Source organism: Zingiber officinale, chromosome 3B, assembly GCF_018446385.1.
Source record: "Zingiber officinale cultivar Zhangliang chromosome 3B, Zo_v1.1, whole genome shotgun sequence".
Taxonomy (NCBI): Eukaryota; Viridiplantae; Streptophyta; class Magnoliopsida; order Zingiberales; family Zingiberaceae; genus Zingiber; species Zingiber officinale.
In genome coordinates, this window is record NC_055991.1 from 63,024,197 (window position 1) to 63,051,175 (window position 26,979).

The 26,979-nt window shown below is 36.7% G+C and overlaps 1 protein-coding gene and 1 long non-coding RNA gene across 2 annotated transcripts in view; both read right to left on the bottom strand.

The window, feature by feature from the left end:
• Positions 1–9,462: 9,462 nt before the first annotated feature.
• On the bottom strand, positions 9,463–9,880 carry LOC122056531. Its single transcript, XR_006133211.1, has 3 exons — positions 9,838–9,880; positions 9,673–9,736; positions 9,463–9,583 (listed from the first exon to the last, which is right to left on the bottom strand). It is a non-coding gene; the product is annotated as an uncharacterized LOC122056531 (long non-coding RNA).
• A 95-nt stretch (positions 9,881–9,975) lies between these two features.
• Positions 9,976–26,979, bottom strand: part of LOC122054920 (poly [ADP-ribose] polymerase 1-like) — a 40,595-nt gene continuing 23,591 nt past the window's right edge. Inside the window, exons 6-8 of the mRNA XM_042616334.1 lie at positions 10,324–10,519; positions 10,093–10,251; positions 9,976–9,996 (exon numbers count right to left, since the gene is read on the bottom strand). Of these exons, the coding sequence (XP_042472268.1) occupies positions 9,976–9,996; positions 10,093–10,251; positions 10,324–10,519 (376 nt within the window). The remainder of the gene's footprint in view (positions 9,997–10,092; positions 10,252–10,323; positions 10,520–26,979) is intronic.

Genomic DNA, 26,979 nt, shown 5'->3' on the forward strand with positions numbered 1-26,979 from the left:
CTTAGTATATATTTTTCTCCTTTGTATGGATCTTCTAAAAGGATCTAGTTAGGTGGAAGGCTTGTTCGTGTGGATACCGAAAGAGACACGGACACGTGATCATGCTGAGATCCTTGCTGTCGAAAGTTTTGTGTTTACGCAATAAATGTATAACTCCCTTTTAACAAACTTAGTATATATTTTTCTCCTTTGTATGGATCTTCTAAAAGGATCTAGTTAGTTTTTTCTGCTGCGTTTTTTTTGTGTATTTAGCGCTCTAGATCCTTACAGTGGTATCAGAGCCAACTGCGAAGGTGTACACTAAGTTGTAGTTAGATTTTTTATAAGTGATATAGAAATTGTATGAGATGTTTACTATGATTTACATGATTATTAGTCTTCATTTTGTTGGGAACGAAACAGTTTGTGTTGTGAACAACAAGATCTCAGCCAAACTATTATGAACAGCAAGGCCTCGGTTATGCAGGCAGTGGGGTCTTGGGTAGGGCAGCGAGACCGCCGTGGCGTTGCGGCGCATAATTCTTTGTTGAAATCATAATAGATTTTATGTTATAAAGATATTGTGAATGTTATATGACATGGTGCATGGTTATGACTCTTAACCCCGATGTGATTGGATGTGTGTATGTTGTAATTCATAATACGACCTGCGTGTTGTGTCTCTCTTCTTTTTCATTCTTGTTGAAAATTTAGACTACCCTCGAATGTAACTCGAGGTTTCTTTAAATTTTGTAATGTACAAATTAGAAAAGAACTAGTCTACTAGACGATGGTGAAAAATGGAGAAGGACAACAACACACGACGACCAAGAAAGCACTTGGAGAAGATGCTTTTACCTAAGTTGACCTTTCGTTCTTCTCATTGGCTTGAGAAGATCGTAGTTAATGGGGTCATAACCATGTCACGTTTTATTTTAGCGTATATGTTGATGTATGTCATGATATACCATGAATGTATGCGATGCATGTGCAGTTTAATCATAATTAGGTCTTTTTCATATGTCTATCAAAGTTTGGTACTCACTACTACCTCGATAAATTGTAGTCAAGTTTTGCCAAAACAAATTGACTCGATTTATCTTGGTGGAGTGCGACATGACAATTGTATTATCCATTAAACTTTGGGTGTGACTTAACTAGATTACCTCAATTAGATTGAGAACTTAGAGAGACATCCCACATGTTGGAAAAATGAACAAACAATATTGTTCATCTAGCTATACAAGAGTTACATTTGATGTAATTGGTACAAGTTGCAAACAACATTATAGGAGTCTTGGGCGATTAGCCAAAGGTAACGCAAGATGAGATATAATATGGACCTTGTCCCAAATGCATGCCATCGCAATTGAATTTGGAGCTAGTAGTGTAGGTAAAACCACATCCATGACTTGCTCCCACCAAGCTTTATAATTCAGTAGGAGAATCATTTAATTAAAGACTCAATTAAATGATCTGAATACGATACTTATTTCTACATTTTATTGTTGTAGATCACTATGTCATCTAGTACATCAAATACTCTCTCTGTGATCTATCCTTGGTAAGGATAAGTTCAATGAAGCTAATTTCCTATACTAGTATAAAAACTTGAGAATATTTCTCAAGAAAGAAAAAAAATTACACGTCCTAGAGCAACCCATTTCTGAAAAACACCCCCCACTACTGTCACTAGAGCTGATAAGGATACTTATAAGAAGCATTAAGATGATGCATTAGATGTATCATGCCTTATGCTTACCACCATGAACTCTGAGCTTCAGAAGCAACATGAGAACATAGATGCTTATGATATGGTTGAACATCTTAGAAAACTATATCAAGGATAGGCAAGGCATGGGAGATTTGAGATCTCTAAGGCTCTATTTCAATGCACGATGTAAGAAGGAAGTCCCGTAGGGCCTTATGTGCTCAAAATGATTGGGAATGTAGACAACCTACAAAGATTGGGATTTTCATGGTAAAAAATTGGCCACTGACCTTGTTCTACAATCGTTGCCAGTCAATTTGTCATGAACTATAATATGAATGAAATTAACAAACTATTGCATGAGATGTTGAGCATGTTGAGAACTACTGAACTCAACCTTACGAAGGCAAACCTAGTACCATTTTGACGGTGTCAAAAGACAAAGGTAAATGGAAGCCCAAAGGTAAGGGTAAATGGAAGCCCAAAGGTAAGGCAAGTCTCATGCATTGAAACCCAAAGGTGAGGTTGCTAAGGAAGGAACTTGCTTCCATTGCAGTGAGACCGGATACTAGAAGAACTGCAAACTGTACCTAAAGGAAGTCAAAAGGAAGAGAAGTGAGACTTCTGCCTCAAGTATATATGTTATAGAAGTCAATTTATCTATTTCTTCTTCATTGGTATTAGATACCGGGTGTGCATCTCACATTTATACTAATGTGTAGGGTGAGAAATAGTAGATCATTGACAAAGGGCGAAGTGGACCTACGAGTAGGCAATGACGCAAGAGTTGCTGCTATAGCCGTAGGAACATATTCCTTATCTTTGTCCACTAGGCTTATTTTAGAACTAGAAGAATGCTATTATGTGTCTGCCTTAACTAAGAACATTATCTCTGTTTCTTGTTTGGACAAGAAAGGATTCTCATTTATAATAAAGGACAAATGTTGTTCTGTTTATTTCAATGAAATGTCCTATTGTAATGTACATCTTTTGAATGGACTCTATGTTCTAGACTTTGAAAAATCAATCTATAACATTAATACAAAATGGTTCAAATCTAATGATTTAAACCAAACATATCTCTAACATTGTCGTTTGGATTATATAAATGAGAGTCGCATATCCCAATTCCATAAGGATGGACTTTTGGACTCATTTGATTTTGAATGAGGCATGCAAATCTTGTCTTCAAGGTAAGATGACTAAGACTCCTTTTAGTGGGCATATTGAAAGAGCTAATGATTTATTAGGACTCATAGGTTGTCAATATTTTATTACTTTTACTGATGATTTCAATAGATATGGCTATATGTATCTCATGAAACACAAGTCTGAGTCCTTTAAAAAGTTCAAAGAATTCAAGAATGAAGTACAAAATCAACTTGAAAAGCGTATTAAGATGCTTTGATCAGATCGAGCTATGGAATACCTTAGCCAAGAGTTTCATGAGCATTTCATTGAGTGCGAAATTGTATCTCAACTTACTCCACAGAACACTACAGTGGAATGGTGAATCAGAAAAGAGGAATCATACTTTATTAGATATGATACAATCGATGATGAGTCAAACAGATCTTCTTACTTTTTTCTGGACATATGCTTTAGAGATGACCGCTTTCACACTTAACCACATTCCATCTAAGGTCGTCATAAAGACACCATATATGATATGGACTGGGAAGAGTTTCAAGATATCTTTCATAAAGATTTGGGGATGTGAGGCTTACGTTTGACGACAAGTTTCAAATAAACTAGGACATAAATCAGATAAGTGTTATTTTGTAGGATATCCTAAGGAAACAAAGGGATTTTGCTTTTATAATCCCACACAAGGCAAAGTATTTGTTGCCATAAATGGTATCTTTCTAGAAAGGAAATTTATTTCTAGAAGAACTAGCGGGAGTAAAGCCGATCTTGAAGAAATTCAAAATATATAAACTAGCACCGAAACTTTGATGGAAATTGAACAGGTACCACAAGATATTGTGAATAATGATTTTGTTATACCGCAAGAAGTTGTGGAGCAATAACCCGTTCAAGTAAAACAAGCTCAGATCTAATAGGATCCGTCGTCGACCTTAGAGATATTTTTTTCTCTTGTCTGACCACGGTGATGTAGTGCTTGTTGGTCTCAATGAGCCTACATCTTATCAAAAAGCTGTACAAGGCCAGATTTTGAAAAATGGCTAGAGACCATGAGATCAAAATGGAATTCATGTACACTAACCAAGTATGGACTTTAGTTGATCCATCCGAAGGGATCAAGCCTATTGGGTGTAAGTGGATCTTCAAAGTGAAAACTAATATGGATGGTCATATGCATACCTATAAAGGTAGATTGGTGGCTAAAGGATTCAAACAGATTTATGATATAGACTATGATGAAACTTTTTCACCAATTGTGATGCTTAAGTCTATTCGAATCATGCTTGCTATTGCAGTTTATTACGATTATGAGATATGACAAATGGATGTCAAAACTGCATTTATTAATATAATCTACTCGGAGATGCGTACATGACACAACCTGAGGGTTTTGTAGATCCAAAGTATACGGGAAAGGTACGTAAGTTGCAAAGATCCATTTATGGATTAAAGAAAGCTTCTAGAAGCTGGAATCTTCGATTCGATGATGCAATCAAAGCGTTTGGTTTCATCAAGAACGAAGATAAACCTTGTGTCTACAAGAGGGTTAGTGAGAGCACAATCATCTTTCTCATATTGTATATTGATGACATACTTCTCATAAAGGACTTGGCTTGAGAATTATTTCTCAATGAAGGACTTAGGTGAAGCAACCTGCATTTTAGGCATCAAGATATATAGAGATAGATCTAAGAGATTGCTTAATCTAAGTCAGAGTGCGTATATTGACAAGGCGCTTAATCGTTTCGCCATGCAGAATTTCAAAAAGGGATTTCTGCTGATATCACATGATGTGAGTTTTTTAAAGACTCAATGCCCCTCTTCTAAGGAAAGGGACCGCATGGATCAGATTTCTTATGCATCTGCTATAGGGTCTATCATGTACGTCATACTTTGTACTCGCCCAAATGTCTTATATGCATTAAGCATGACAAGCAAATACCAATCAAATCTAGATGAAAGTGACCATGGTCAAGAATATTTTTAAATACTTGGAACACCACAGTGGAATGGTGTATCAGAAAGGAGAAATAATACTTTATTAAATATGGTACATATGGTATGATCAATGATGAGTCATACAGATCTTCCTACTTTCTAGTGATATACTCTAGTGACAGCTGCTTTCACACTTAACCGTGTTCCGTCTAGCGCAGTCATAAGACACCATATATGATATGGACAGGTTAGAGTCCTAAGATATCTTTTATGAAGATTTAGGGTTGTGAATCTTACATTCGACGTCAAGTTTCAAATAAACTAGGACCCAAATCTGATAAGGGTTATTTTGTAGGATATCCTAAAAAAATAAAGGAATATTATTTTTATAATCCTATGCAAGGTAAAGTGTTTGTTGCTAAAAATGATATTTTTCTAGAAAAATATTTTATATTTTAGAAGAGCTAGTGGGAGTAAAGTCGATCTTGAAGAAATTCAATATACAAAGACTAGCACTGAGGCCTTAATGGAAATTTAACAGGTACCACAAGATGTTGTGAATCATGATCAATTTGATACACCGTAAGAAGTTGAGGAGTAACAACCTGTTCAAGTAGAGCAAGCTCTACACAAATCTGATAGGACCTGTCGTCGATATTCTTTTCTCTTGTCTGATCACAATGATATAGTGCTTGTTGGTTTTAATGAGCCTACATCCTATTAAGAAGCTGTAATGAGTCCATATTCTGAGAAATGACTAGAGGTCATAAGATCCAAAATGAAATCTATGTACACTAACCACGTTTGGACTTTGGTTGATCCACCTGAAGGGATCAAACTCATTGGATGTAAGTGGGTATTTAAGAGGAAGACTGACATGAATGCTCATATGCATACTCATAAGGGGTGATTGGTAGCTAAGGATTTAAGCAGATTCATGGAATAGATTATGATGAAATCTTTTTACCAGTTGCGATGCTCAAGTCTATTCGAATCATGTTTACTATTGCAGCTTACCATGATTATGAGGTCTAGCAGATAAATGTTAAAAATGTATTTCTAAATGGAAATCTACTCAAGGATGTGTACATGACACAACCTAATGATTTTGTAGATCCAAAGGATGCAGGAAAGATATATAAGTTGCAAAGGTCCATTTGTGAATTAAAGCAACCTTCTAGAAGCTAGAATCTTTAATTCGATGATGCAATCAAACTATTTGGTTTCAAAAAAATGAAGATGAACCTTGTGTCTATAAGAAGGTTAGTATGAGCGCAGTCATCTTTCTCATATTGTATGTATATGACATACTTCTCATTAAAAATAATATCCCTACACTACAGTATGTGAAGACTTGGCTTGGGAATTAGTTCTCAATGAAAGACTTAGGTAAAGCAGCCAACATTTTAGGCATCAAGATCTATAGAGATAGATCTAAGAGATTGCTTGATCTAAGTCAGAGTACAAATATTGACAAGGTGCTTAATCGTTTTGTCATGCAGAATTCCAAGAAAGGATTCATGCCGATATCCATGGTGTGAGCCTTTCGAAAGCTCAATGCCCCTAGGGATGGCAATGGGTCGGGTTCGGGTCGGAGCCTAAATGCCCCTCTTCTAAGGAAGAAAGAGACCGCATGGATCAGATTTCTTATGCATCTGTTATAGGATCTATCATGTACGTTATGCTTTGTACTTGCTCTGATCTCGTATGCGTTAAGCATGACGAGCAGATACCAGGTGAAGGTCACTGGACAAGATACCAGGTGAAGGTCACTGGACGCTTACCATGATTATATTACATTCAAATATTAAATTTATTTTAATTTTTGAATTATTTACACATTTTTAAAATTATTTTAAAATTTCAAATATTTTTAAAAAATTTTAAACTATTTTAATTATAAAATTAATTTAAGATTTAATTTTCAATAAATTATAAATATGAATTCAAAATTTTCAATTAAAATATAAATTTATACATCATAATTATATTAGTTAATTATAATTTATATAATAATTAATTGCAAATTGTATATATTTTAAATAATATATTACATATTTATGCATATCATTTTAATTTGATTTTTATTAAATTACAAATATGAATTTAAAATTTAAATATTTGCATTTTTTTATAAATATTTTAATTTATATATTATAATTATATTAGTTAATTAAGAATTTATTTAATTAATTATTGATTTATATAATATATATATATAAAATAATAATGATATATTTGTATATATATATAAATAATATATTTTATAAAAAATTAATATAACAATGATTATAACAGTAACAGCACACTTATTCTCTACCGAAGACGAGGCGGCGAGCACACTTCTTTGGCGAGGCGACGAGGCAGCGCAATTGCTGTACTGGTCTAGTGCCGATGTCGGTCCCCCGTCGGAACGGTAAAAACCGTACGTATCAAGCGGAACGGCTCGGTATTTTATACTATGAGGTGAACTATAAAGTCGATTATTGGGTATGCAATAAGTTATGCGGAAGGATATGAGTGATGTAAATGAGATTTATCCCTTCTATATGACGGAAGTTGTGCGCCCCTTAATTAATAGGACACAAGAATGCATGGTCATGCTCAAATAAGCTCAATATGCGATATTGAGCTTATTTGATTGAATGTGTTTACTTAGAGATTAAGAAACATAATGATTAATAAAAGGATGGCACGGTCTATTCCTCATTGATCAATCTAGATAACAAGGATAGAAGGACTGAGTCATACAAGATAATAGACACGAAAAGGTTAAGTCGAATCTCGATCTCGCCACTTGGGTAGCAATGATGCATTGCTAGATGTCACTCATTGCTTATGTATCTAAAATGGTTTTAGAGACATTGCCAATGTTACGAGAACCTATTGGATCACACACAAAGGACAAGTTTGATTTGGAGATGGGTTCATATGATGGATCATTGGATTAAGTCTAATCCGAATTAAACTCATTAGGTTAGACTCAATTGGATCCAGCTATTGGATTGAGTCCAATTTGAATTAGACTCATGGAATCAATTCATATTGATGAGGATCAATGAGTTGGACACATTGGGTGAACTCGAATTCACCAAGTAAGAGGAAAAGAACAAGACTTAATTGGATTAATAGAGGTCTTACTTGGATTAATGGAGAATTAACGCCAATTAAGACTCATTGGTAAATGAATACAAAAGGGGGTTTTGATTCATTTGGTAAAAAAACTTGAGTTCTTCCTCCTCTTCTTCTCCTTCCTCTTTGGCCAAAATCTTCCTTGTGGTTGCTAGCACAACCTTAGTTGATTTTTCCTTCTCCACTTCGTGAATTCGTGGGATGGAGGGAAGGCTTGTTAAAGAGGCACGAACACGTAATCGTGTTGAGATCCTTACTATCGGGAGTTCGTGTTTACGCAACAAAAGTATAACTCCCTTTTTACAAACTTAGTATATGTTTTTCTCCATCGCATGAATCTGAAAAAATCTAATTAATTTTTTCGCTGCTCTTTCTACGTGTTTAGCGCTCTAGATCCTTACATTAAAGAACTAGATCTCTTTTATAGACCTTAACCTAAAACAAACTAGGAAATAATCAAATTTAAATTATGAAATAAAGAAATCCAGATTAAACTCTAACCAAAAGTATCTCTTAAAATACTACAATCTTATTTAACACCCTAAACTAACCAATTATCACCTTAAAATAGTTCCTAAAATAGACTTTCCGAGTGGCATTTCAGTCAAATTGATCTCAAATTCTAACATCGCAGACCTAAAAGGTTTATGGAGAAAAATTATAGACACTCAACCCATAATATGGACAATCGAATGAACAACACTTACCTATAGGTTTCAACATTAAAAAGCATTTTCATTAATTCGAGCAACCGGGGTTCAAGCTGGCTTTTCAGGTTAGATGGATTCTTTTTAAGAGCTTGTTTGACACCATAATCCTAAAAATGAAAAAGCTTATAAGCCCACTAAACAGACAAATACAGGACTAGCTTCTATAAGGAATTGACAAACAAGTCATCATCCACTAAACACGCACAATATCTAGTGGGTAAAATCTTCCAGGTTGCTTCTGGAAGTTAGCCTTCTGTTCCCATGCTTCCCACGGATTCCCTGTCTTCTCAAGAAATAAATGTTTAAATTGCTGAATTGCATCTGATTTTGACATCTCTTCTAATTTTATTCCTCCAATTTTATCATTGCCAACTCGTCCCCACTTCCGGAAAACATAGCAGTCTGAACCATTATCTTCTTGGATTATCTGAAGGATGTAGTAACTTCACAAACAAAAAAAAAATACAGTAAGAGTTAATTTACAAGCCAAAGAAAAATAAGAAATAACAATTTCTATGATGAATCTAAATTGGAAGGAAATAAAGAAACAAGTAGCAGAGGGTAATTAAGGAAAGGAATTTAATAGCAGAGATCACCATAAAATGATGATGCGCAGTCAACTTATCATACCAATCATGATAGAAAATCTTTGTTTGGATAAAAAATAGAAGCTAAGCCGGACATGTTTTTTCTAAAACAAATGAAACTACCTGTTTATACCAGTAGACAGATCAGACATATTTAAAGTAGTGTTATAGATGCTTTGTCCATCTTCTAAAATATGACCAGTATCCTGCAAATCAGAAGCCTCATGCACAGCACTCTTCCTTTCACTTTTACAGTGACAACACCACTTCTTGAGGTTTCTGAAGCAACCTCAATCTTGTACGAATCAAAAGGAAGCTTCTTCATCTTTCTAATGCATCCATGAAGGTAATCTTCCCTAACAATGGGCAATTTCATCCTCCTGTAAAGTAGGATAAAGCCTTGTCAAAATTTTGATTTGGACAGACCCATAATGACAGAAAAAGTGAGAGAGATGCAGTCTACAATAACCTTGCTTTTTTTATTTGAGAATCATCATTGTTCACCTCACGGCTCCATATCAAACAGCTAGTATCTACATTGATGAAAAAAAGTTACCGATTGTTCAAAGTATGAATATATTTGATATCAAAAGAGTGGCATGCAGATAGTTTAAATAAAACTTGGGAAAATAACCTTTCATGATTTTCATATGAAATTTTACTCCAGCTGCCTCAAGTTTTGGCTTCAGTTCTTCCTAGATGTAAAAATAGAAATTACTTTAACAAGGTGCAAAATCAGTACCCAATGTATGTGAAAAACAGTTAACAAAGTTCACTTGGGCAACAAGACCACCTAAATACAACCTCTAATGTCCGTTAAAAAGTATATATTTGCCAAGAGCAGAAATCAACAAGTGGACATAACTAATAAAACAAAATAATAGCTTACGAAATCTTCACTGGATTTCCCAGCAATAGCAACTTTTAATTTCTCCAACTTTTCATCATTAGATGGCGGAGATGAATCAGATGTATCCCCAATGACAGACTTACTAGTGGAGAGAGGAAGAAGTCTTTCGGGTTTCTTGGGTTTTTGAGACCTGTACCACTTCAGAGGTAGAACAAAGCTGAGTCAGCATTGATGACAGCTGATGATTTTTCATGCAACAAATATACATACTTTTATAAGATACTTGTTAGTTGTTTCTCTAGGAATTTTCCACTTTTCCTTAAGGCGTACTGGTTCCTTTGTTGAGTATGAACACTTGCTCCATGCAGACAAATAACCATGACAATGATACTGACCTCCAGAGTAATGCAGAGAACCAGAGCAGAGTGGGCATTTATCCAATGCACCAAATAGCATCCCATCAGCACTAGAAATATTTTAAAAAAGCACACACCTGTTTAGGACTAAAAAATTGAGGCAACAGCACACCAATATGAAACAACTAAATAGCCTAGTCATCCAATAGACAGATGGAATGAAATTGTTCACACTTTTATGTCTAAAAACAGTGAAAGATATTATAGGCAGACTTTCATGTGCCTACTAAGTGCTGAAACCTGAATAACAAGCTGGTGAAAGCATTTTACAAGAATGGCAATGCACAGGACTAAGTCCTAAGTTTCTAATTACTAATATCTTGGTCTATCCAACATATACTAAGTAATTAAGTTGGTACGATCCTCATTCTTTGCTGAGTATTTTTTGCTGAGTATTTTTTTCTTATATCACAGCACATTGAAATTCCCAAAACAATTGAATGTCATGGTTTAAAGTGTTGACACCTCTGGATGAAACCAATACTGTACAGACATGAGCTTCTTGTAGTTGTGCCACCTGTGCCAACACAAAATAGCCTGTGATGATGTACCCAATGTGTCTTGTCTTGTCAACTGGCAAAAGCGGAATTGACTAAATCTAGAAAGATAAAATAAGGCATACCTAATGAAGATCCACAAGTCAATAGTGAAAAAGTAGGGGTGGAAGCAGAAAATCTTCAACAAAGGGGAGGTGGCAACTCAGCTTTGGTTATTGAGTAAACTATTTTATTTGTATAGTTAAAATTTAAAACAGATCATTGATCAGACAAATACATTCGCCGTTCCATATTATAATATTGATACAATTTCAGTACTTATTTACTTTTATCAACGTCGAGTGTGCACATTATATCTCATATTATCTTTAGATTTCTATAAACAAAGTATAAATTTTTTAAAAAAAATATTCTTTTACTTGCTTTCTTTATTGAGATGAAAGCGGATAATTGTTTCTATTTGTTTCCTTTGTAGGAAATAGAAACTCATCATCTTACTAAAGAAAATGCTTTGTCATGCACAATATGTTATTCTACATTCAAAAATAGACGTGTGCCAAATTTGCATTCATCTAATTTAATATTTGTAATAACAAATTATTAGTTTTGCAAAAATGAGATCAAATCTCTTATTGTAATCTTTTCCATCCAAAATTTAAAAAAAACAAAATATGATATTCTCTTTTTTCTTTTTAAAATTAGTAAAAAATATATTATCAATCATTCGGCCAAACATTGTTGACTATTGGTCTAATTATTATTATCATTTAACAAGATACAAATATTCATATTAATTTAATTTTTCTCATTTTTTTATAGCAAAATAAAACTAAATTGATGGAACTATAACTTCTTTGATAAGCAACAATATCATCTTGGATATACAATTAACTAGGCAAAAGCTTTATTTCCTTACAAAAAAAATAATAATAATTAAATCTTTGGTCCATAGTTTAAAATTTTGATCCTTATCTGAGTTTCAATTCATGGCCTCGGTATCGTATCATGTCGTGTTGATACAATTCCAATATTTTTTTAAATATAAAATTTATTAATTAAAAAATATTTTTACTAATATTTAATTGCTATAAATATTTATTATTAAATTATATTTGAAATGTTGAATATTTAATTTAAATTTTGATATTATTTTATAAAATATTTGATGCTTATTGGATCTTTTACCATAACTGTTTATTGAATGTATAAATTTAAAATTTATATTTTTATTAATATACACATAATTAATAGTTTTAATTGCAATTTTATTAACAAGGTATCAAGTCCAACTTATATTTACAATGGCGATTGTTATTTGAGATTAAAGAAATTCTTAATTTTATAAAAATGAGGCATATTTATATACAAAGCTAAGAATCTATCTTCGAAAAAAATCTATCAAAATTATAATTAAGGCAATTGACAACTATATTAATTAATATATATAGTTAATAATTGACAGTTATATTAGTTACTATATACAAATATATATAGCTAATATTTCGCCTCAAGTTGGAGTAAAGATATAAATCATGCCCAGCTTCTTACAAAGATAATCAACCTGAATCATATTTAAAGCTTTTGTGAAGATGTCCCAAGGGGTATTCCCTAGTCTTCACATATCCTGTAGAAATTAAATTTTGTTGAATTTTCTCACAACAAAATGACGATTAATTTCAATGTGCTTAGTTGGCTTATGAAACACAGAATTCGATGTAATATCAAGAGCAACTTGGTTATCATTGGTACTAATTAAGAATTGATATATCCATATTATCTTACACATAGACGATGACATTGCCCTATATTCTGATTCTGCATTGGATTGTAACACAACATTTTGCTTCTTACTTTTCCATGAGACTAAATTTTCTACAATAACAATAAAGATACAATAATCTGAAGTAGAACTTCTATCCATTTTAGAACATGCCCAATATGCATCTAAAAAAATTTAATATGAATGTGCTCATGATTTGCATATACGATACCTCGCCCGGGTGCTCTTTTCAAGTAACATAAAATTTACTCTAACGCTGCCAAATAATAAATTGTTGACAACACTAACCGAATATACAATATCTAGACGAGTATAATAAGGCAATTTAACTTCCTGATCAACCTTCAATATCTCTAAGGATGTTCAAATAGTTCCCGGGAGTTGTTGTCCGATTTTCGTCGGACAACCTTACCCTCGGGGCATGACAATTTATTAGTATCAGAGCCATAGATTTACAAGGCCTATTTTTCGTGTTTTGGATTTCGTGATTTGTTTTCTTGATATGACTTTTCAAGTTTTAGGACTAGGCAGTGGCAGGACATCTCTAAGCTATAGGAAAATAAGGTATGTTTTAGTGGTTATCATACTTATTTGGGTTCATTACCTTATTTAGTTATGTTAGCCATTTTTATACCTGTTAGGTATTCATTAACTTGGTGTTAGCATGGTGACACTTAGTGAGTCAGCCCTATTTGTAGTCGTGGTCGAGGACGACCACAGACGTGACTAGTTGACACTTTGGGACTCGAATCTGATGCAGAGAATGTAAAATTTTTTGTGGCACCAACTGATACTAAGTTGGGAAATAGGGGTCGAGTCCGTTAACAAATTATTAGAGATCAAAGAATTTCCTGTGAAGTATATGTTCTGAGTCATTGGAACACTACATGGCTTTAACTTCTCGTAATTTCGACACCTAAGAAATTCTTTAGCACCCAAGTCTTTCATGCGAAATTGAGTGAATGAAAAATTTAAGAGATGAAATTCTTGTACTATCACTTCCAGTGATAACAATATCATCCACATATATAACTAACAGAATGATACCAGTATTCTTGTACTCTATTTTAAACCATACAAAGATTTTAAAAGACAACAAACTCGCCTTGACTCCCCTAAGCAACAAAATTAGAGATTGCTCTATATACACCTCCTCCTAAGCATTCTTGATATTAAGTTGATGTAAAGGTCAATGATAAGTAACAACCATTCAAATAAATAATCGATCAGATGTCAATTTTACAAGAAGAAAAAGTACTAGAATAGTCCACACCATAAGTCTGAGTATAGCCCCTAGTGACTAAACGGTTTTTCAATCTAGTAATTGAGCGACAAGACAAGCATAACCCTTAACAAATACCCAATTTACATCCTATAGCCTGTATCCCTAAAGGTAGATCGACCAAGTGTCAAATGTCATTGTCATCTAAAGCATTCATCTCCTCTATCATAGCATCTTTCCAACCAGAGGAGATATGGCCTCATAGACAGTTTTAGGAATAGAGATAGATCAAGTGAAGCAATAAAAGAATAAGAGGAAGACGACAAATCGTTATAAGAAACAAAAAAAAGTGGGATAAATACACTAACGTTTACCTTTGCGTAATGCAATAGGAAGATCATCACGCGGGACTAGATCTGAAGATAAAGGAGTAGGTGCAGGACATGAATCAAAAGGTTGACACATGGTGTAAAATACCGTAACAAAATAATAATAAAATAATAAAGTTTAATAGACAAATAACCTTAATGAAATTTTTAGGAATCTTTAGAAATTTTCTGGGAATTTTTCGGATCTCGTATGACGAGTTTAAGGGGATGAATTTATAGGCTTGGGAAAAAGCCTATTTGGAATAACAAAAAATGGAAGTTGATTGAGAAATAAACTTAGGTTTTGATTTACCTAAACCAAAGTTCAAATACCTATTACTGTGCCCGTGCACCGCCCCATCTTCTTCACCCGATTCTTCCCCTCCCTCTCACGTCGACCCCCTCCCCTTTCCCTCTTCCTTATCTTCCTCTTCCCCGATCTCTACATCTTCCCCACCCCAATCCTTCGCCGTCACCACACGATCGCCGACGCCGAGCTCTGCCGACCACGCCATGCCACACGGCGCCACCGGTGACAAAACAGCTTTGAAATTCCAGAAAAAAGTGTCTTTCTTCTCCGGAGCTTTCTCATTAAATAGAATTGCTTTACAATTTATCTTTAGTAACAAAGTAAATATAGCTACCATATTAATTACTGATAATCTAATTTAAGTATGTACTAATTACAAATAATCTACTCTAGGTAATAATATATACACAGCTAATTAGCACAATTATGGCAAAGTAAATTCCATATTTGATAGGCCATAATATCTGCCATTGATATCCCCCCTCAAATTGATGCTGGATGAGCAACAAGCATCAATTTGTCAATAAGAAAGTGATGACGATGTCGGGAGAGAGCTTTAGTAAACATATCAGCAATTTGGAATTCAGTGGTTATATGTGGAAGAGTGATGACACAAGCATCATATGCCTCACGAATAGAATGACAATCTACTTCGATGTGTTTGGTGCGCTCGTGAAATACTGGATTAGCAGCAATTTGAATAGCACTAGTATTATCTGCATGAAGTGGAGTTGGTTCAAGTTGGGAAAACCCAAGTTCACCCAACAGTCCCCGAAGCCAAACTATTTCAGAACAAGCAGAGGACATAGCGCGATACTCTGATTATATGGAAGACTTAGACACCCGATCTTGCTTCTTACTTTTCCACGCAATAAGAGAGGTACCCAAAAACATGCACCAACCTGTAACTGAGCGTCGAGTATCAGAACAACCAGCCCAATCAGCATCACTATATGCAACCAAACGAATAGGAGAGCCCGCAGAGAAGAAAAGTCCCCGGGAAGAAGTGTCATGCAAATAGCGAACAATGCGCCGAACTGCAGCCAAATGAAGATGTGTAGGTGCTTGTAGAAATTGAGTAACTTGTTGAACAGAAAAGGCAATATCAGGCTGGGTAATAGTCAGATAGTTCAAGCTCCCCACTAGTTGTCTATATAAAGATGGATCTGGGAGAAAATCACTCTCATCACGGCGATATTTAACGTTCACCTCTAAAGGATGATCAACAGAACGACCATCCTGTAGACCAGCCAAAGCCACTATCCCCTGAATATATTTATGTTGGTGTAAGAAAATTCCAGCTGGAGTAGAGTGTACTTCAAGCCCCAAAAAATAATGTAAAGATCCCAAGTCTTTCATATGGAAAGACCCCTGAAGATGCTCTTGAAGCTGAGAAATTAAGACAGAGTCGGACCCTGTAATAACAATATCATCAACATATACCAGGAGCAAGACGATTCCTTTTGCAGTTTTGCACAGGAATAAAGAAGAATCATACTGACTTTGGACAAAAAAGAAGTTAATAAGCGTAGAGCGGAACTTGTCAAACCAAGCACATGGAGCCTGCTTTAAACCATAAAGTGAACGTTTTAGTTTGCAAACATCAGAAGAGGGTGTAGAAAATAATCCTGATGGTGGAGTCATATAAATTTCTTCCTTAAGATCTCCATGCAAAAAGGCATTTTTCACATCCATTTGTCGTAATAACCATCCCTTGGAAGCAGCAATAGCAAGGATAAGTCGCACGGTCGTCATCTTAGCTACAGGAGCAAATGTCTCCTCATAATCCACTCCATACTCCTGACGATTACCAAGTGCCACCAGCCTTGCTTTATATCTATCAATTGAGCCATCAGATCGTAGCTCAATAGAATATACCCATTTACAACCAATGGGCTTAACACCACTTGGGCAAGGAACAATATCCCAAGTGTGATTCTCCTGAAGAGCCTGAAGTTCATCCTACATAGCTTTAACCCAACATGTCTGCTTAGTCGCATGCGAATAAGAGGTAGGAACTGTAGTATCAGCTAAAGTGGCAGAAAAACCATATTTATCAGGAGGATGACGAGTGCGAGAGGATTTTCGAAGAACCATTGGATTAGGATCGGGAAGAGTTTGTGATGGTGAGGTTTTTCGTCGTTGATATATAACGTCAGGTATAAAACGATCAGTTGATGGAGAGGTATTCTCAAAATGAGGAAGAAGAATACTTCCAGAAGGAGAAACATGTTGCGGAAAATAATACTCATGCTCAAAGAAAATCACATTTCGGGAAATACGCAAACGATTAGCAATCGCGCATCATAACATAGAAAACCTTTTTGAACATTGTTGTAACCCATAAAAGCACACCGTACAGATTGAGCTGTAAGCTTGTGACGCTCATGAGACGGCAAGTGGACAAAACAAACACACCCAAATGTGTGCAACATGTGATAATCAGGATGCATACCGAAAAGACGATAGTAAGGAGAATCAAAATTCAGTTGTTGAGAGGGCAACCGATTAATCAAATACACAGCAGTAGACAAGGCTTCCACCCAAAATGTAGGCGGAACTGAGGACTCTAGGAGGAGTGTGCGTACCATATCCAATAAGTGACGATGTTTTCGTTCAGCCACCCCATTTTGCTGGGGAGTATAAGGACATGACCGTTGTGATAAAATACCTTTGTTTTGCAAAAGGGCTTGAAATTCATGTGATAGATATTCACCACCATTATCAGACCGTAAAATCTTAATGCACGTAGAGAATTGTGTCTCAATAAAAGCCAGAAATTTTTGAAAAATAGTGAACACATCAGCTTTACTACGTAGAAAATATATCCACGTGAATCGACTATAGTCATCAATAAACATCACAAAATATCTATATTGTGCATGGGAAGTAACTGGAGTAATGCCCCAAACATCACTATGTATTATCTCAAAGCATGTTTTAGCACGACCACCATGAGTAGGAAAAGGTAGAACTTTACTTTTCCCAAGTTTACAAGTAGTGCAGGCTGAGGTAATAGATGTTTAAAAGACTGAATGTTGTCACCAAGAAAGTCATTCTTCATTAAATTAGATAAAATCACATTATTCGGATTGCCCAATCGTTTATGACAAATATCAGCCTTATTTGCAGTAACAATAGAAGAGAAGGACAAATTTCTAGGAACAGAAAACTGCAACGGAAATAATATTCCCACTTTAGGCCCCTTCGCGATCACCTGACCCGACACCTGATCCTGTACAATACAACCATCACGAGAGAAATGTACATCACAGTGATTATCAACCATCTGACCAACAGAAATTAGATTTGTAGACAACCCAGGAGAGATAAATACATGACTAAAAGAAGACCCTATATCACCAATGGCTGTAATTGGAAGATTACTGCCATTAGCAATCTGAATATTTTGTGAGCCATTATACTGTCGTACATTATGCAACAGATCAAGTGACCCAGTCATATGATTGGACGCCCCAGAATCAACAATCCATGAAGAAGAAATATTCATACCTTGGCCCTGAAGAGTAAGAGTAGAAAAGGCTGTGAGAATCATCTGTTGGACCATCTCTGGCGTAAGAACAGATTGATTGGTGCCAGTGACTGTAGATGTAGGACCAATAACATTCAGATTTGGAATAGTAGCTTGAAAAGCTTGGGTTCGTCGATTTTCCGGACGTGTAGGACACTCCTTGATAATGTGCCCATGTTGCTTACAATAGTTGCAGAATTTCTTACTGCAGTTGCGAGCAATATGCCCAAACTCCTTACAACTATAACACTGCAGTTGATCCTTACCACGGTTCCTCCCTTGAGCAGCATAAGCAACATTGATAACTGTAGATTTTTCTAGTGATGCACCTAGAACAGCTTGGGTAGCCAATCTTTGTTCTTCACGCAACAATTCTCCAAGACATATATCCAAAAAAGGAACTGGATTTCTATTTAGCAATCCAGCCCGAGCAACATCAAAGTCTGATCTCAATTTCATTAAAAATTGATCGCGTTTACTAACTTCATGAATTGCCTGAATACTAGCTAAGGCCTCCTTTGGTACTTTTGAATATATAATATTAGAATATTCACCCCAAAGATTAAGAAATCCAGAATAATATTGCTCAATAGAAAGATCACCTTGACTGAGGTTACCAATCTCAAGCTCTAGTTGGAATCGCCTTGCAGTATTATCTTGATGATATATTCGTTTCAGGTAATCCCACATCTCCTTAGCCGTATTAAAAGGACGTAAACTGTTCACCATATGAGCTTCGATGGATCCGAGAAGCCAAGAGATAATTCGGGCATCCTTTGTCTCCCATTGACCAAGGTCCTTAGCGTTTTCAGGAGCCATTAAAGACCCATCAATGTGACCCCAAAGCTCCTTCCCTTTCAGAAACATCCGGAACTGAAATTCCCATGTTGCATAATTCTTTCCGGTAAATTTGATTGCCAAAGTCTCCGTAGGTATTCTTCCAGAAAAATTCTCATTAGCCATCCGAAAAACAAGTCAATCCAGAAAAACAGAAATCTTAATCCAAACTCTCAATCACAAGTCAATCAACCGAGAGAAAAAAAAATTGTTGATTGGAAATCAACCCAAAAGAAACAAACCAGAGCGCTTTAAGGGCAGAAGAAATTTCAGCCTTCCTTTGGCTCTGATACCATGACAAAACAGCTTTGAAATTCCAGAAAAAAATGTGTCTTTCTTCTCCGGAGCTTTCTCATTAAAGAGAATTGCTTTACAATTTATCTTTAGTAACAAAGTAAATATAGCTACCATATTAATTACTGATATCTAATTTAAGTATGTACTAATTACAAATAATCTACTCTAGGTAATAATATATACACAGCTAATTAGCACAATTATGGCAAAGTAAATTCCATATTTGATAGGCCATAATATCTGCCATTGATAACCGGATCACCGCGAGCACCAACGACGTTGCTCCTCCGCTTCCGGCCAACTATCGTCGTCCCCTTCTCTGTGGCTGATCGCCGCCCACCAGCGCTTGACCTTAATCGCCATCCTAGCTTCGATTGTGCTAGCGCCTGATCCCGGTTCTGATGTGAAGTCTCCGACCAAGCCATCACCATCGTCAAGTCTTGGCTACCATACTGCCAAGATTCCAGCCACCCTCTCGATCTCGACGTCGTTGCTGCACCGGCATAGATACTCCATCGTCGTGCCCTAGCATCCGGGTGCCGAGTCTTTTTTCCTCTTCACTGATCTGGATCAGGGGTAAGTCATGATTCGATCTCATCTTCTATTTGTGATATGATGATTGGTTGTTGACTGATCAATGTAGTTTCGACCAAAATCCTTGTTCTGGCGGGAATACTTGCAGGTATTAGCAATACGAACAGAACCTAGAGATCAATGGAAGGTAGGGTTCTGGTTTAACATTTGTGGATTTGGATTTGAGGTTAATGCTCAGATGTGAATGTGTTGAACTTGATCTAGGAAAAGCTTGATTCGGAGATCATCAGTTTTATCTAGCTCCGGCCACAGTTTCCGGCAGCGGGTGCTCTAACGACAAATTAACGACGAAGTATACAGCTTGGGTGAGTTTGGTTTGATTCATGATGGTTATTTGGTAGTTGATTGATTTAGATGGATGCATGGTTGATGTTAGGATCATTGAATTGTTGTGGATAAATTAAGTGTGTATTGATCTTAGAAGATGACCATGATTAAATTAATTAACTCATGAGTAGGATTGAAATGAAGGAATTGTGGATTGAGTTAAACCTAATTGGATTAATGAATTAGGTTAATTATTTCGATTAGGATTTTCCCTAATTAGATTGGAGATTTTATTTAGCTATTTGCTACATATGTATTAGCTAAATACATTATGTGATCGACTTTGATTCGAGGCGAGCATCTCGACATGGGATTGGTTTGACACGATCTACGTATAAAGGCAGGTTGTAAAATACGGCAATAAAATAATAATTAAAAATAGGGTTATTTGACAAATAATCTTATTAGATTTTTCAGGAATTTTTAGAAATTTTCTGGGATTTAATCGGAACTCGTATGACATATTTTGAGGGGATAAAATTATAGGTTTTGGAAAAGGTCCGTTTGGAATACCCAAATATGGCAGTTGATTAAGGAATAAACTTAGGTTTTAATTTATCTAAACCTAAGTTTATATTATAAAAACCTAAATTGTCGTGCCTAGCATCCTCACACGCGCACCTCTCCTCTTCCCCTGCCGACTCCTCTCTTGCGTCACCGCCGATCGCCTCGGCCCGACACCGATCGCCAGCCACCCGTGTGCCGAACCACTCCTCTTCCATCTCTGCTAAGCGCCGCCGACCTCGACGCCGAGATCCACGACCCGCCACCTCTTCTCCTCCCTCCCTCTCACACTCGCACGCGTCGGCGACGCTGTGCGCTGTGCCATTGCCGCCTCCCCGTCGGCGAACAACAGCCCCCACCGTCGGCCTCTTTTCTCTCCCGAGCCACAGCCGAGCCTCTTCCTCTCCTCGCGCGCAAACACCACAGCAGCCGGCAACCCTCCTCCTCACGCGGGCACCAGCCGCCGAGCCAAGGCTACCAATCCCTCTTCCTCACGTGGAGGTGTGCCCTAACTGATCCAGCAAGTTCATCTATCTGTGATAATACGAAATCTGTGAGGTATAGGGATGGGAAACTTAGAAGATGTTGATGCGTTTGTTTCGATTGTTGAAATGTGTCACGATTTAGGTTTATGCTTTGAATTCGTGATCGTCGTGATGTTCTTACCGGATGGCAGATTTAATCGGAGTTTCGCATGGTTCCTAGATTTTGGTTGTGTCTTCTGTTATTGATGGAGTTCGTTTACCGGTTGATTGTTTTGTTTGTGAGTCTAGTGGTGTTCGCTTGGCTATGAAAGGGTTCGGATTCAATTTCCTTCATGTGTTGATGTTGTGAGCTCTTTGTCGGATACCTGTTTGTTTAAATGCCTATTTGGGATATTGATTGTGGATTGAAGCGTATTTTTGGGATTTCTACAGGTGATTTTCAACTTTAGCACAGATTTTATTGGGTTGTAACGATATTTGATTTATGCCCTCTTGAGATAGTATCACATTGAGTAGGTTTGTGAGTTAGCACTTGTGTTCAATGCCGTTTTCTAATTTTGTGGGTTCTGATCTACAGGTCGAGTTTTTCTTCTTGTTAGTTTAAGTGCCAGCATTGGTTGATGAGTTGTTTGATTCTTGTGTTTCTAAATGTCCCAAGTAGATGATGGTGGATCACACTTTTTGTTCTTCTGGTGCTTTAGAAATGCTGTTTAGATTACGGGTGAACCCAATAAGGTTTTTGCTCGTGGTATTGGCTCTTGAAAAGTAGTTGGGAATTTTGATAGATTTGGGTGAATCGAGGTTCATAGTTGGATTAGGGTTTTTCCCTAATTAAGTTGGGTTTCAGTTTAGCTAGTGTCGTTTATGAAATTAGCTAAATTATACATCACGTGATTTGTAGGACGTTGATTGAAGACGGTGGACACGATCTATAAAGGCGGGTACTTCTTGCTTTGTTTTCTTTTAGTACTTTGACCTTAATGCATGAATTATTTTGGATAAGGACTGTTTACCTTGACTCCACTCTTATTTTCCTGCGCTTGATACTTCCACGCAATCTTTGAGAAATTCGTTCCATATCTATACAGTCTCTTGTTGTTGTCCATGATTAATAGCAGATATTAGATACCATGTTTGTATGCTTTGATTGTTGCTTATTTATGTACGATATTGAGCATGCTGGCTTCATGTAGCATACCTGTTTCTGCTTATATATATATATGAAGACTGTTGCATTGTTCGCATCATGTCATTGCATGCATACCGCATCCTCAGCCACGAGAGAGTGGTAGCTGGAGTTGATGCCGCTTGTCCTGTCGTGCCGCACTCGGCCACTCGTGTGAGTGGTAGCTGGAGTACGAGCAGCAGGGATCCCGTCGCAGATGTAGCTAGTTAGCTACTATGCAACTGTCCCCTCGGCCACTCGTGTGAGTGATAGCTGGAGTGGTGTACAGTCTGTCACTGACCCGGCCTCTCGACCATACAGGGGTCATGGTGCGGAGAGGTGGGCGGGAGTGACCATCCGTGCATACGCTGTTATTATATTTGCTATGATTGTTGCTGTTTATATATGCTTTTATTGCTCACTTACTGTTGTTGTTCGCATATGCTGATATGCTTGTGTTGAAATATATTCTCCGATGTTTAGTCATTGGAAATTTGTATATACCTTGCTTATTACCTCTATAGTTATGAGCAGTACTGTAGCAGATTAGTACCAGTTCTAACCTACTATACCTAGCCTAGGATATTGTTTCATGTATGAGCAGTTGTTTTGATTCTATTTTAGTATCTGTCATTTCCTCTTATGAGACTGTATACTTTTGGCACTTTCTATCTGTATATTATGTTCATGCACTATCTCTTTCCTTACCCGCTGAGTTCCAATACTCACCACCCCGCAAAATGGTTTTTCTTTCGCCAGGTAACAGGTAGATGAGTCATGGATGCTTGGAGAGATGCCGACTGCTAGTCCTGGGTCCTACGTCACACTCGAGGATAGTTTTCGTTTTGGTTTTGTTATCGTTTGGATTGTATGTTAATTTTGCGTACTTTGCTTTTGAACAAGTCGATGTAAATTTTGGGTCAAGTCTGTGATGACAAGTATTTTTATTGGTGTCGTTGTTGGTTTTACGTTCGTATCGTTTTCCGCTGCTGTGTGTTTTGGATTCAGCCGTGTAAGCTTATTAAACTGCGTGTTTATTTCATTTTTGTCCAGCCGGGTAGGCTGAGTATATTAAACTGCGTGTCATGTTGTTTATATTTTGTATATATATTCCAGCCGAGTGTGGCTGAGGTATATTTTGTATGTAGTAATGTTTCAGATTATCACCCGTACAGGGGAGATGCTGTCTGGCATGGACTCTTCTGGGGCGTGACACGGGTACCTTTGACTTATTTCTTTTGATATTGTCATTCTGATATGCGTAGTAGATTATAACTAGTAGTAATAGTTATGTTTATATCTGCCTTGGTATGTCACTACTTGATACCCGTAGTATGTCCATATTGTTATCTGTAATGCATTTATGCTTTTGTCCTCTTGATTTTTGTCATGTGTACTTATGTTCATAGAAGTAGTGGCATACAAAGCAGTACCGGATACAGGTCTAGCTACTAGACATACTTGGCATGTGTATCTAAATTTATTACTTGGCATGTGTACCTAAATTTACTTCCTGGCATGTGTACCTAGATTATGATACCTAAATCATTGTTATGGACTCGGTTTTCCTTTTGGTACACATTATGTGGAGGTTGATATTTTCAGGAGTTACATGCTTGGTTTTCCTTTTGGTACACATTATCTGAAGACTGATATTTTCATGAGTTACATGTTTTAGTGTCACGCACCATTTTTGCATAATTGCATGCTGAGCGATTGTCGGCTCCATTGTTGTTGAGCACATCGCCAGTTATATGATCTGCACACAACCACTCATGGGTTAGTAGTATATCAGGCAGGATGTGTGCAGTTTGCTCTGTCAAGGCTCCGCTGGTCCGCTCATGGGTAGTGGTGACTGTAGCGTGGTAGCGGACAGGGATCCCTCCTCTTGACTATGACACAGGGAGATGAGAGCTTAGGCTCCCCCATTATGTTTGGGGTAGGAGGATAGGTGTACTCCGACAGCATCCTGTCCACTCGGTCACTCAGGAGTAGTGATGGCAGAATGCACAGTTGTCATAGCCCTACCTACTCGACCTCACCATCGCGTGTGAGGTGGCTGACTGGCGTCAGGGGTGACCATGTCATTTGCATCATATGCATGGATTGCATTTATTATTTGTGATTGCTACATTTTGGATGCTGCATATTGGTGGTTGCATATGATTGACATGCATACATGAGACATTATGTATTTGGTCTAATGACCCTGCATCTGTTGGTGTGGTTCTCACCCTTATGTCAGGATAGGAGGCCATGGTGAGTACAGTTCTTCCGATGTTCAGTTTTTCATTACTTATTATTATATTTTACTATGCATGTCTGCTCGATACGTATGTTATACTCACTACCCCTTATTTTTCCTGTTGTTTTCAGGTTAGCACATAGATATGTCGTGTCACTTGGAGTATCCTGTCTGCCAATCCCACGTCACATCAGAGAACGGTTTTACTTCACTCTTGTTTTCTTTCATATATTTTTTATTGTTTTGGCATTGTATTGGTGTTTAGCCATGTGGCTATTTCATTGTTTTTGATGTTGTATTTGTGTTTAAGCCGTGCAAGCACGCATTGTATCTATTGGGTTTGTGCGGGCTTTTCTTTCATTTTCCACTGTGTTTTTAATACAGTCGTGTGGGCTGTTTAATTTATATAACTGCGTGGTTGTATATATTCCAACCATGTGGGCTGATGTATATAGCTTGTTGATGTATATATGATTCAAATTGTCACCGATAAAGGGGAGATGCTGCCGGATTTTCCTCTAGTAGGGACTCCTCTAAGCGTGACACCTGGAGTATACTTGAATAATAGGAGACTTAACTGGAGCTGTTTCCGAGACAAATGCAAGGGGATGTAATAGAATACACCAACAAATCATCCTCCTTCTTTTGACGAGTCAAAATAGGTGAGGACAAGAAATAAGGTGTCTTAATACCTAAATCAATGCTTAAACACAATATGATAAGGACCCCAATTATCAGAATGAACTAATTCAAAAGAAATAGTAGCACATTTATTTACTTTAGGACTCAAACTAAAACGGTGGTGTTTTGCAAATTGACACGATTTGCAATCTAATGAAGACATATTACTATATTGTGGATAAAGCTTCATGAGCAAAGGAAGAAATGGATAGTCCAACCTACAATGAGCCTCGAAAAGAGAAATAGCACTCGAGCAAGCCAAGAATTTGGGAGCGATGCATCGAGAATGTAAAGCCCTCTAAACTCGTGTTCTTTACTAATAATCTTTTTCATCAAAAGATCCTGAAATAAATTGGGAAAAAATGAAATACAATAGTTAACATTACGAGTTAGTTGACTAACTGAGAGCAAATTAAAAGATAAATTAGGTAAATGTCAGACAGAGAACCAAAGAAGTAAAGGGATAGGATTGATAGTGTCAGACCCACAAACACACGATCAAGACCCATCAGCTAAAGTAACGGTAGAAGTTAGTTTTGGACTAAAAAGTAGAAAAGAGACTATAATTATCTATCATATGATTTATGGCACCAGAATGAATGACCCATTTGAAGGATAAGGAAAGAAGACATGCGTTGTGTTTACCTGAATTAGCAATAGCAATGATAGAGGAAGATGAAGACTTGATTGATTCATGATATTATGAGAACTTAGCAAAGTCATCTGTAGAGATAAGGACCAATTTGTCAAAGGCATCATTAGCGGACGCAATATAGGGCAAGTGTTTTTGTTGTACTAAAGCTTTCTATACTTAAATTTCGTATGGCCTAGCATACTACAGTAGTTGCGCACAATACCACCAAAATTCGACATTTGAGTTTCAAAATCCTATGAGTCACGTCCTTTGTTTCCACTATAACTAGTTGATCTCCCACACACATAATTAGTAATGCGACTTACCAAAGCACTACTAAGCAAAACCGGTGCAATACTTTCTAAACGGAGAATGTGACTAAATACATAAGAGGAGACCTCAGAACCATAGAGAGCTTGTGACTTAGCAGACTCAAAATCAAGAGATAGGCAAGCGAGGAAGCTCATGATAGTCATATGTTCTCTTTAGCGTTGTTGAACCTTCACATCAGGGCTAAAAGGCAACCGTATATTAAGCTTCTCATGTCTTCAAACACCATAAAATAATTAATTAGATGTTGATCTTGTTTTTCATAGAGTAAAGGGCTTTACAAACCTTATTTATACATGTGGGAGAGATTCCTTTCTCCAAAAGGATAACCCGGTGCATGAGGCTCCTGCCATGCAAGATCCGGGAGGTTGTTTCCGAGATTCGAACCCGTGACCTTTAGGTCACAAAGCAACAAGATTCCTTTTTCCAGAATACAAAAATTCCAAACAATTCATCAGTTGTTTAACAAATTCACACTGATTGATCAAATCAATTACCTCACTATCAATACAATACCAAATATGAAAGAACAAGTGAGCATCGTCTCTAAGCCATGTCTGTTTCGAATCATCTTTAGAAAGATTATCTTTATCAATACTTCGTAGATAAAGACAATCTTACTCCAATTCAAGTAGTTCGAACCATTTAGCTTAGGCAGTGATATTATACATTACAAGCACCACATCCGTCATAATAGAAGAC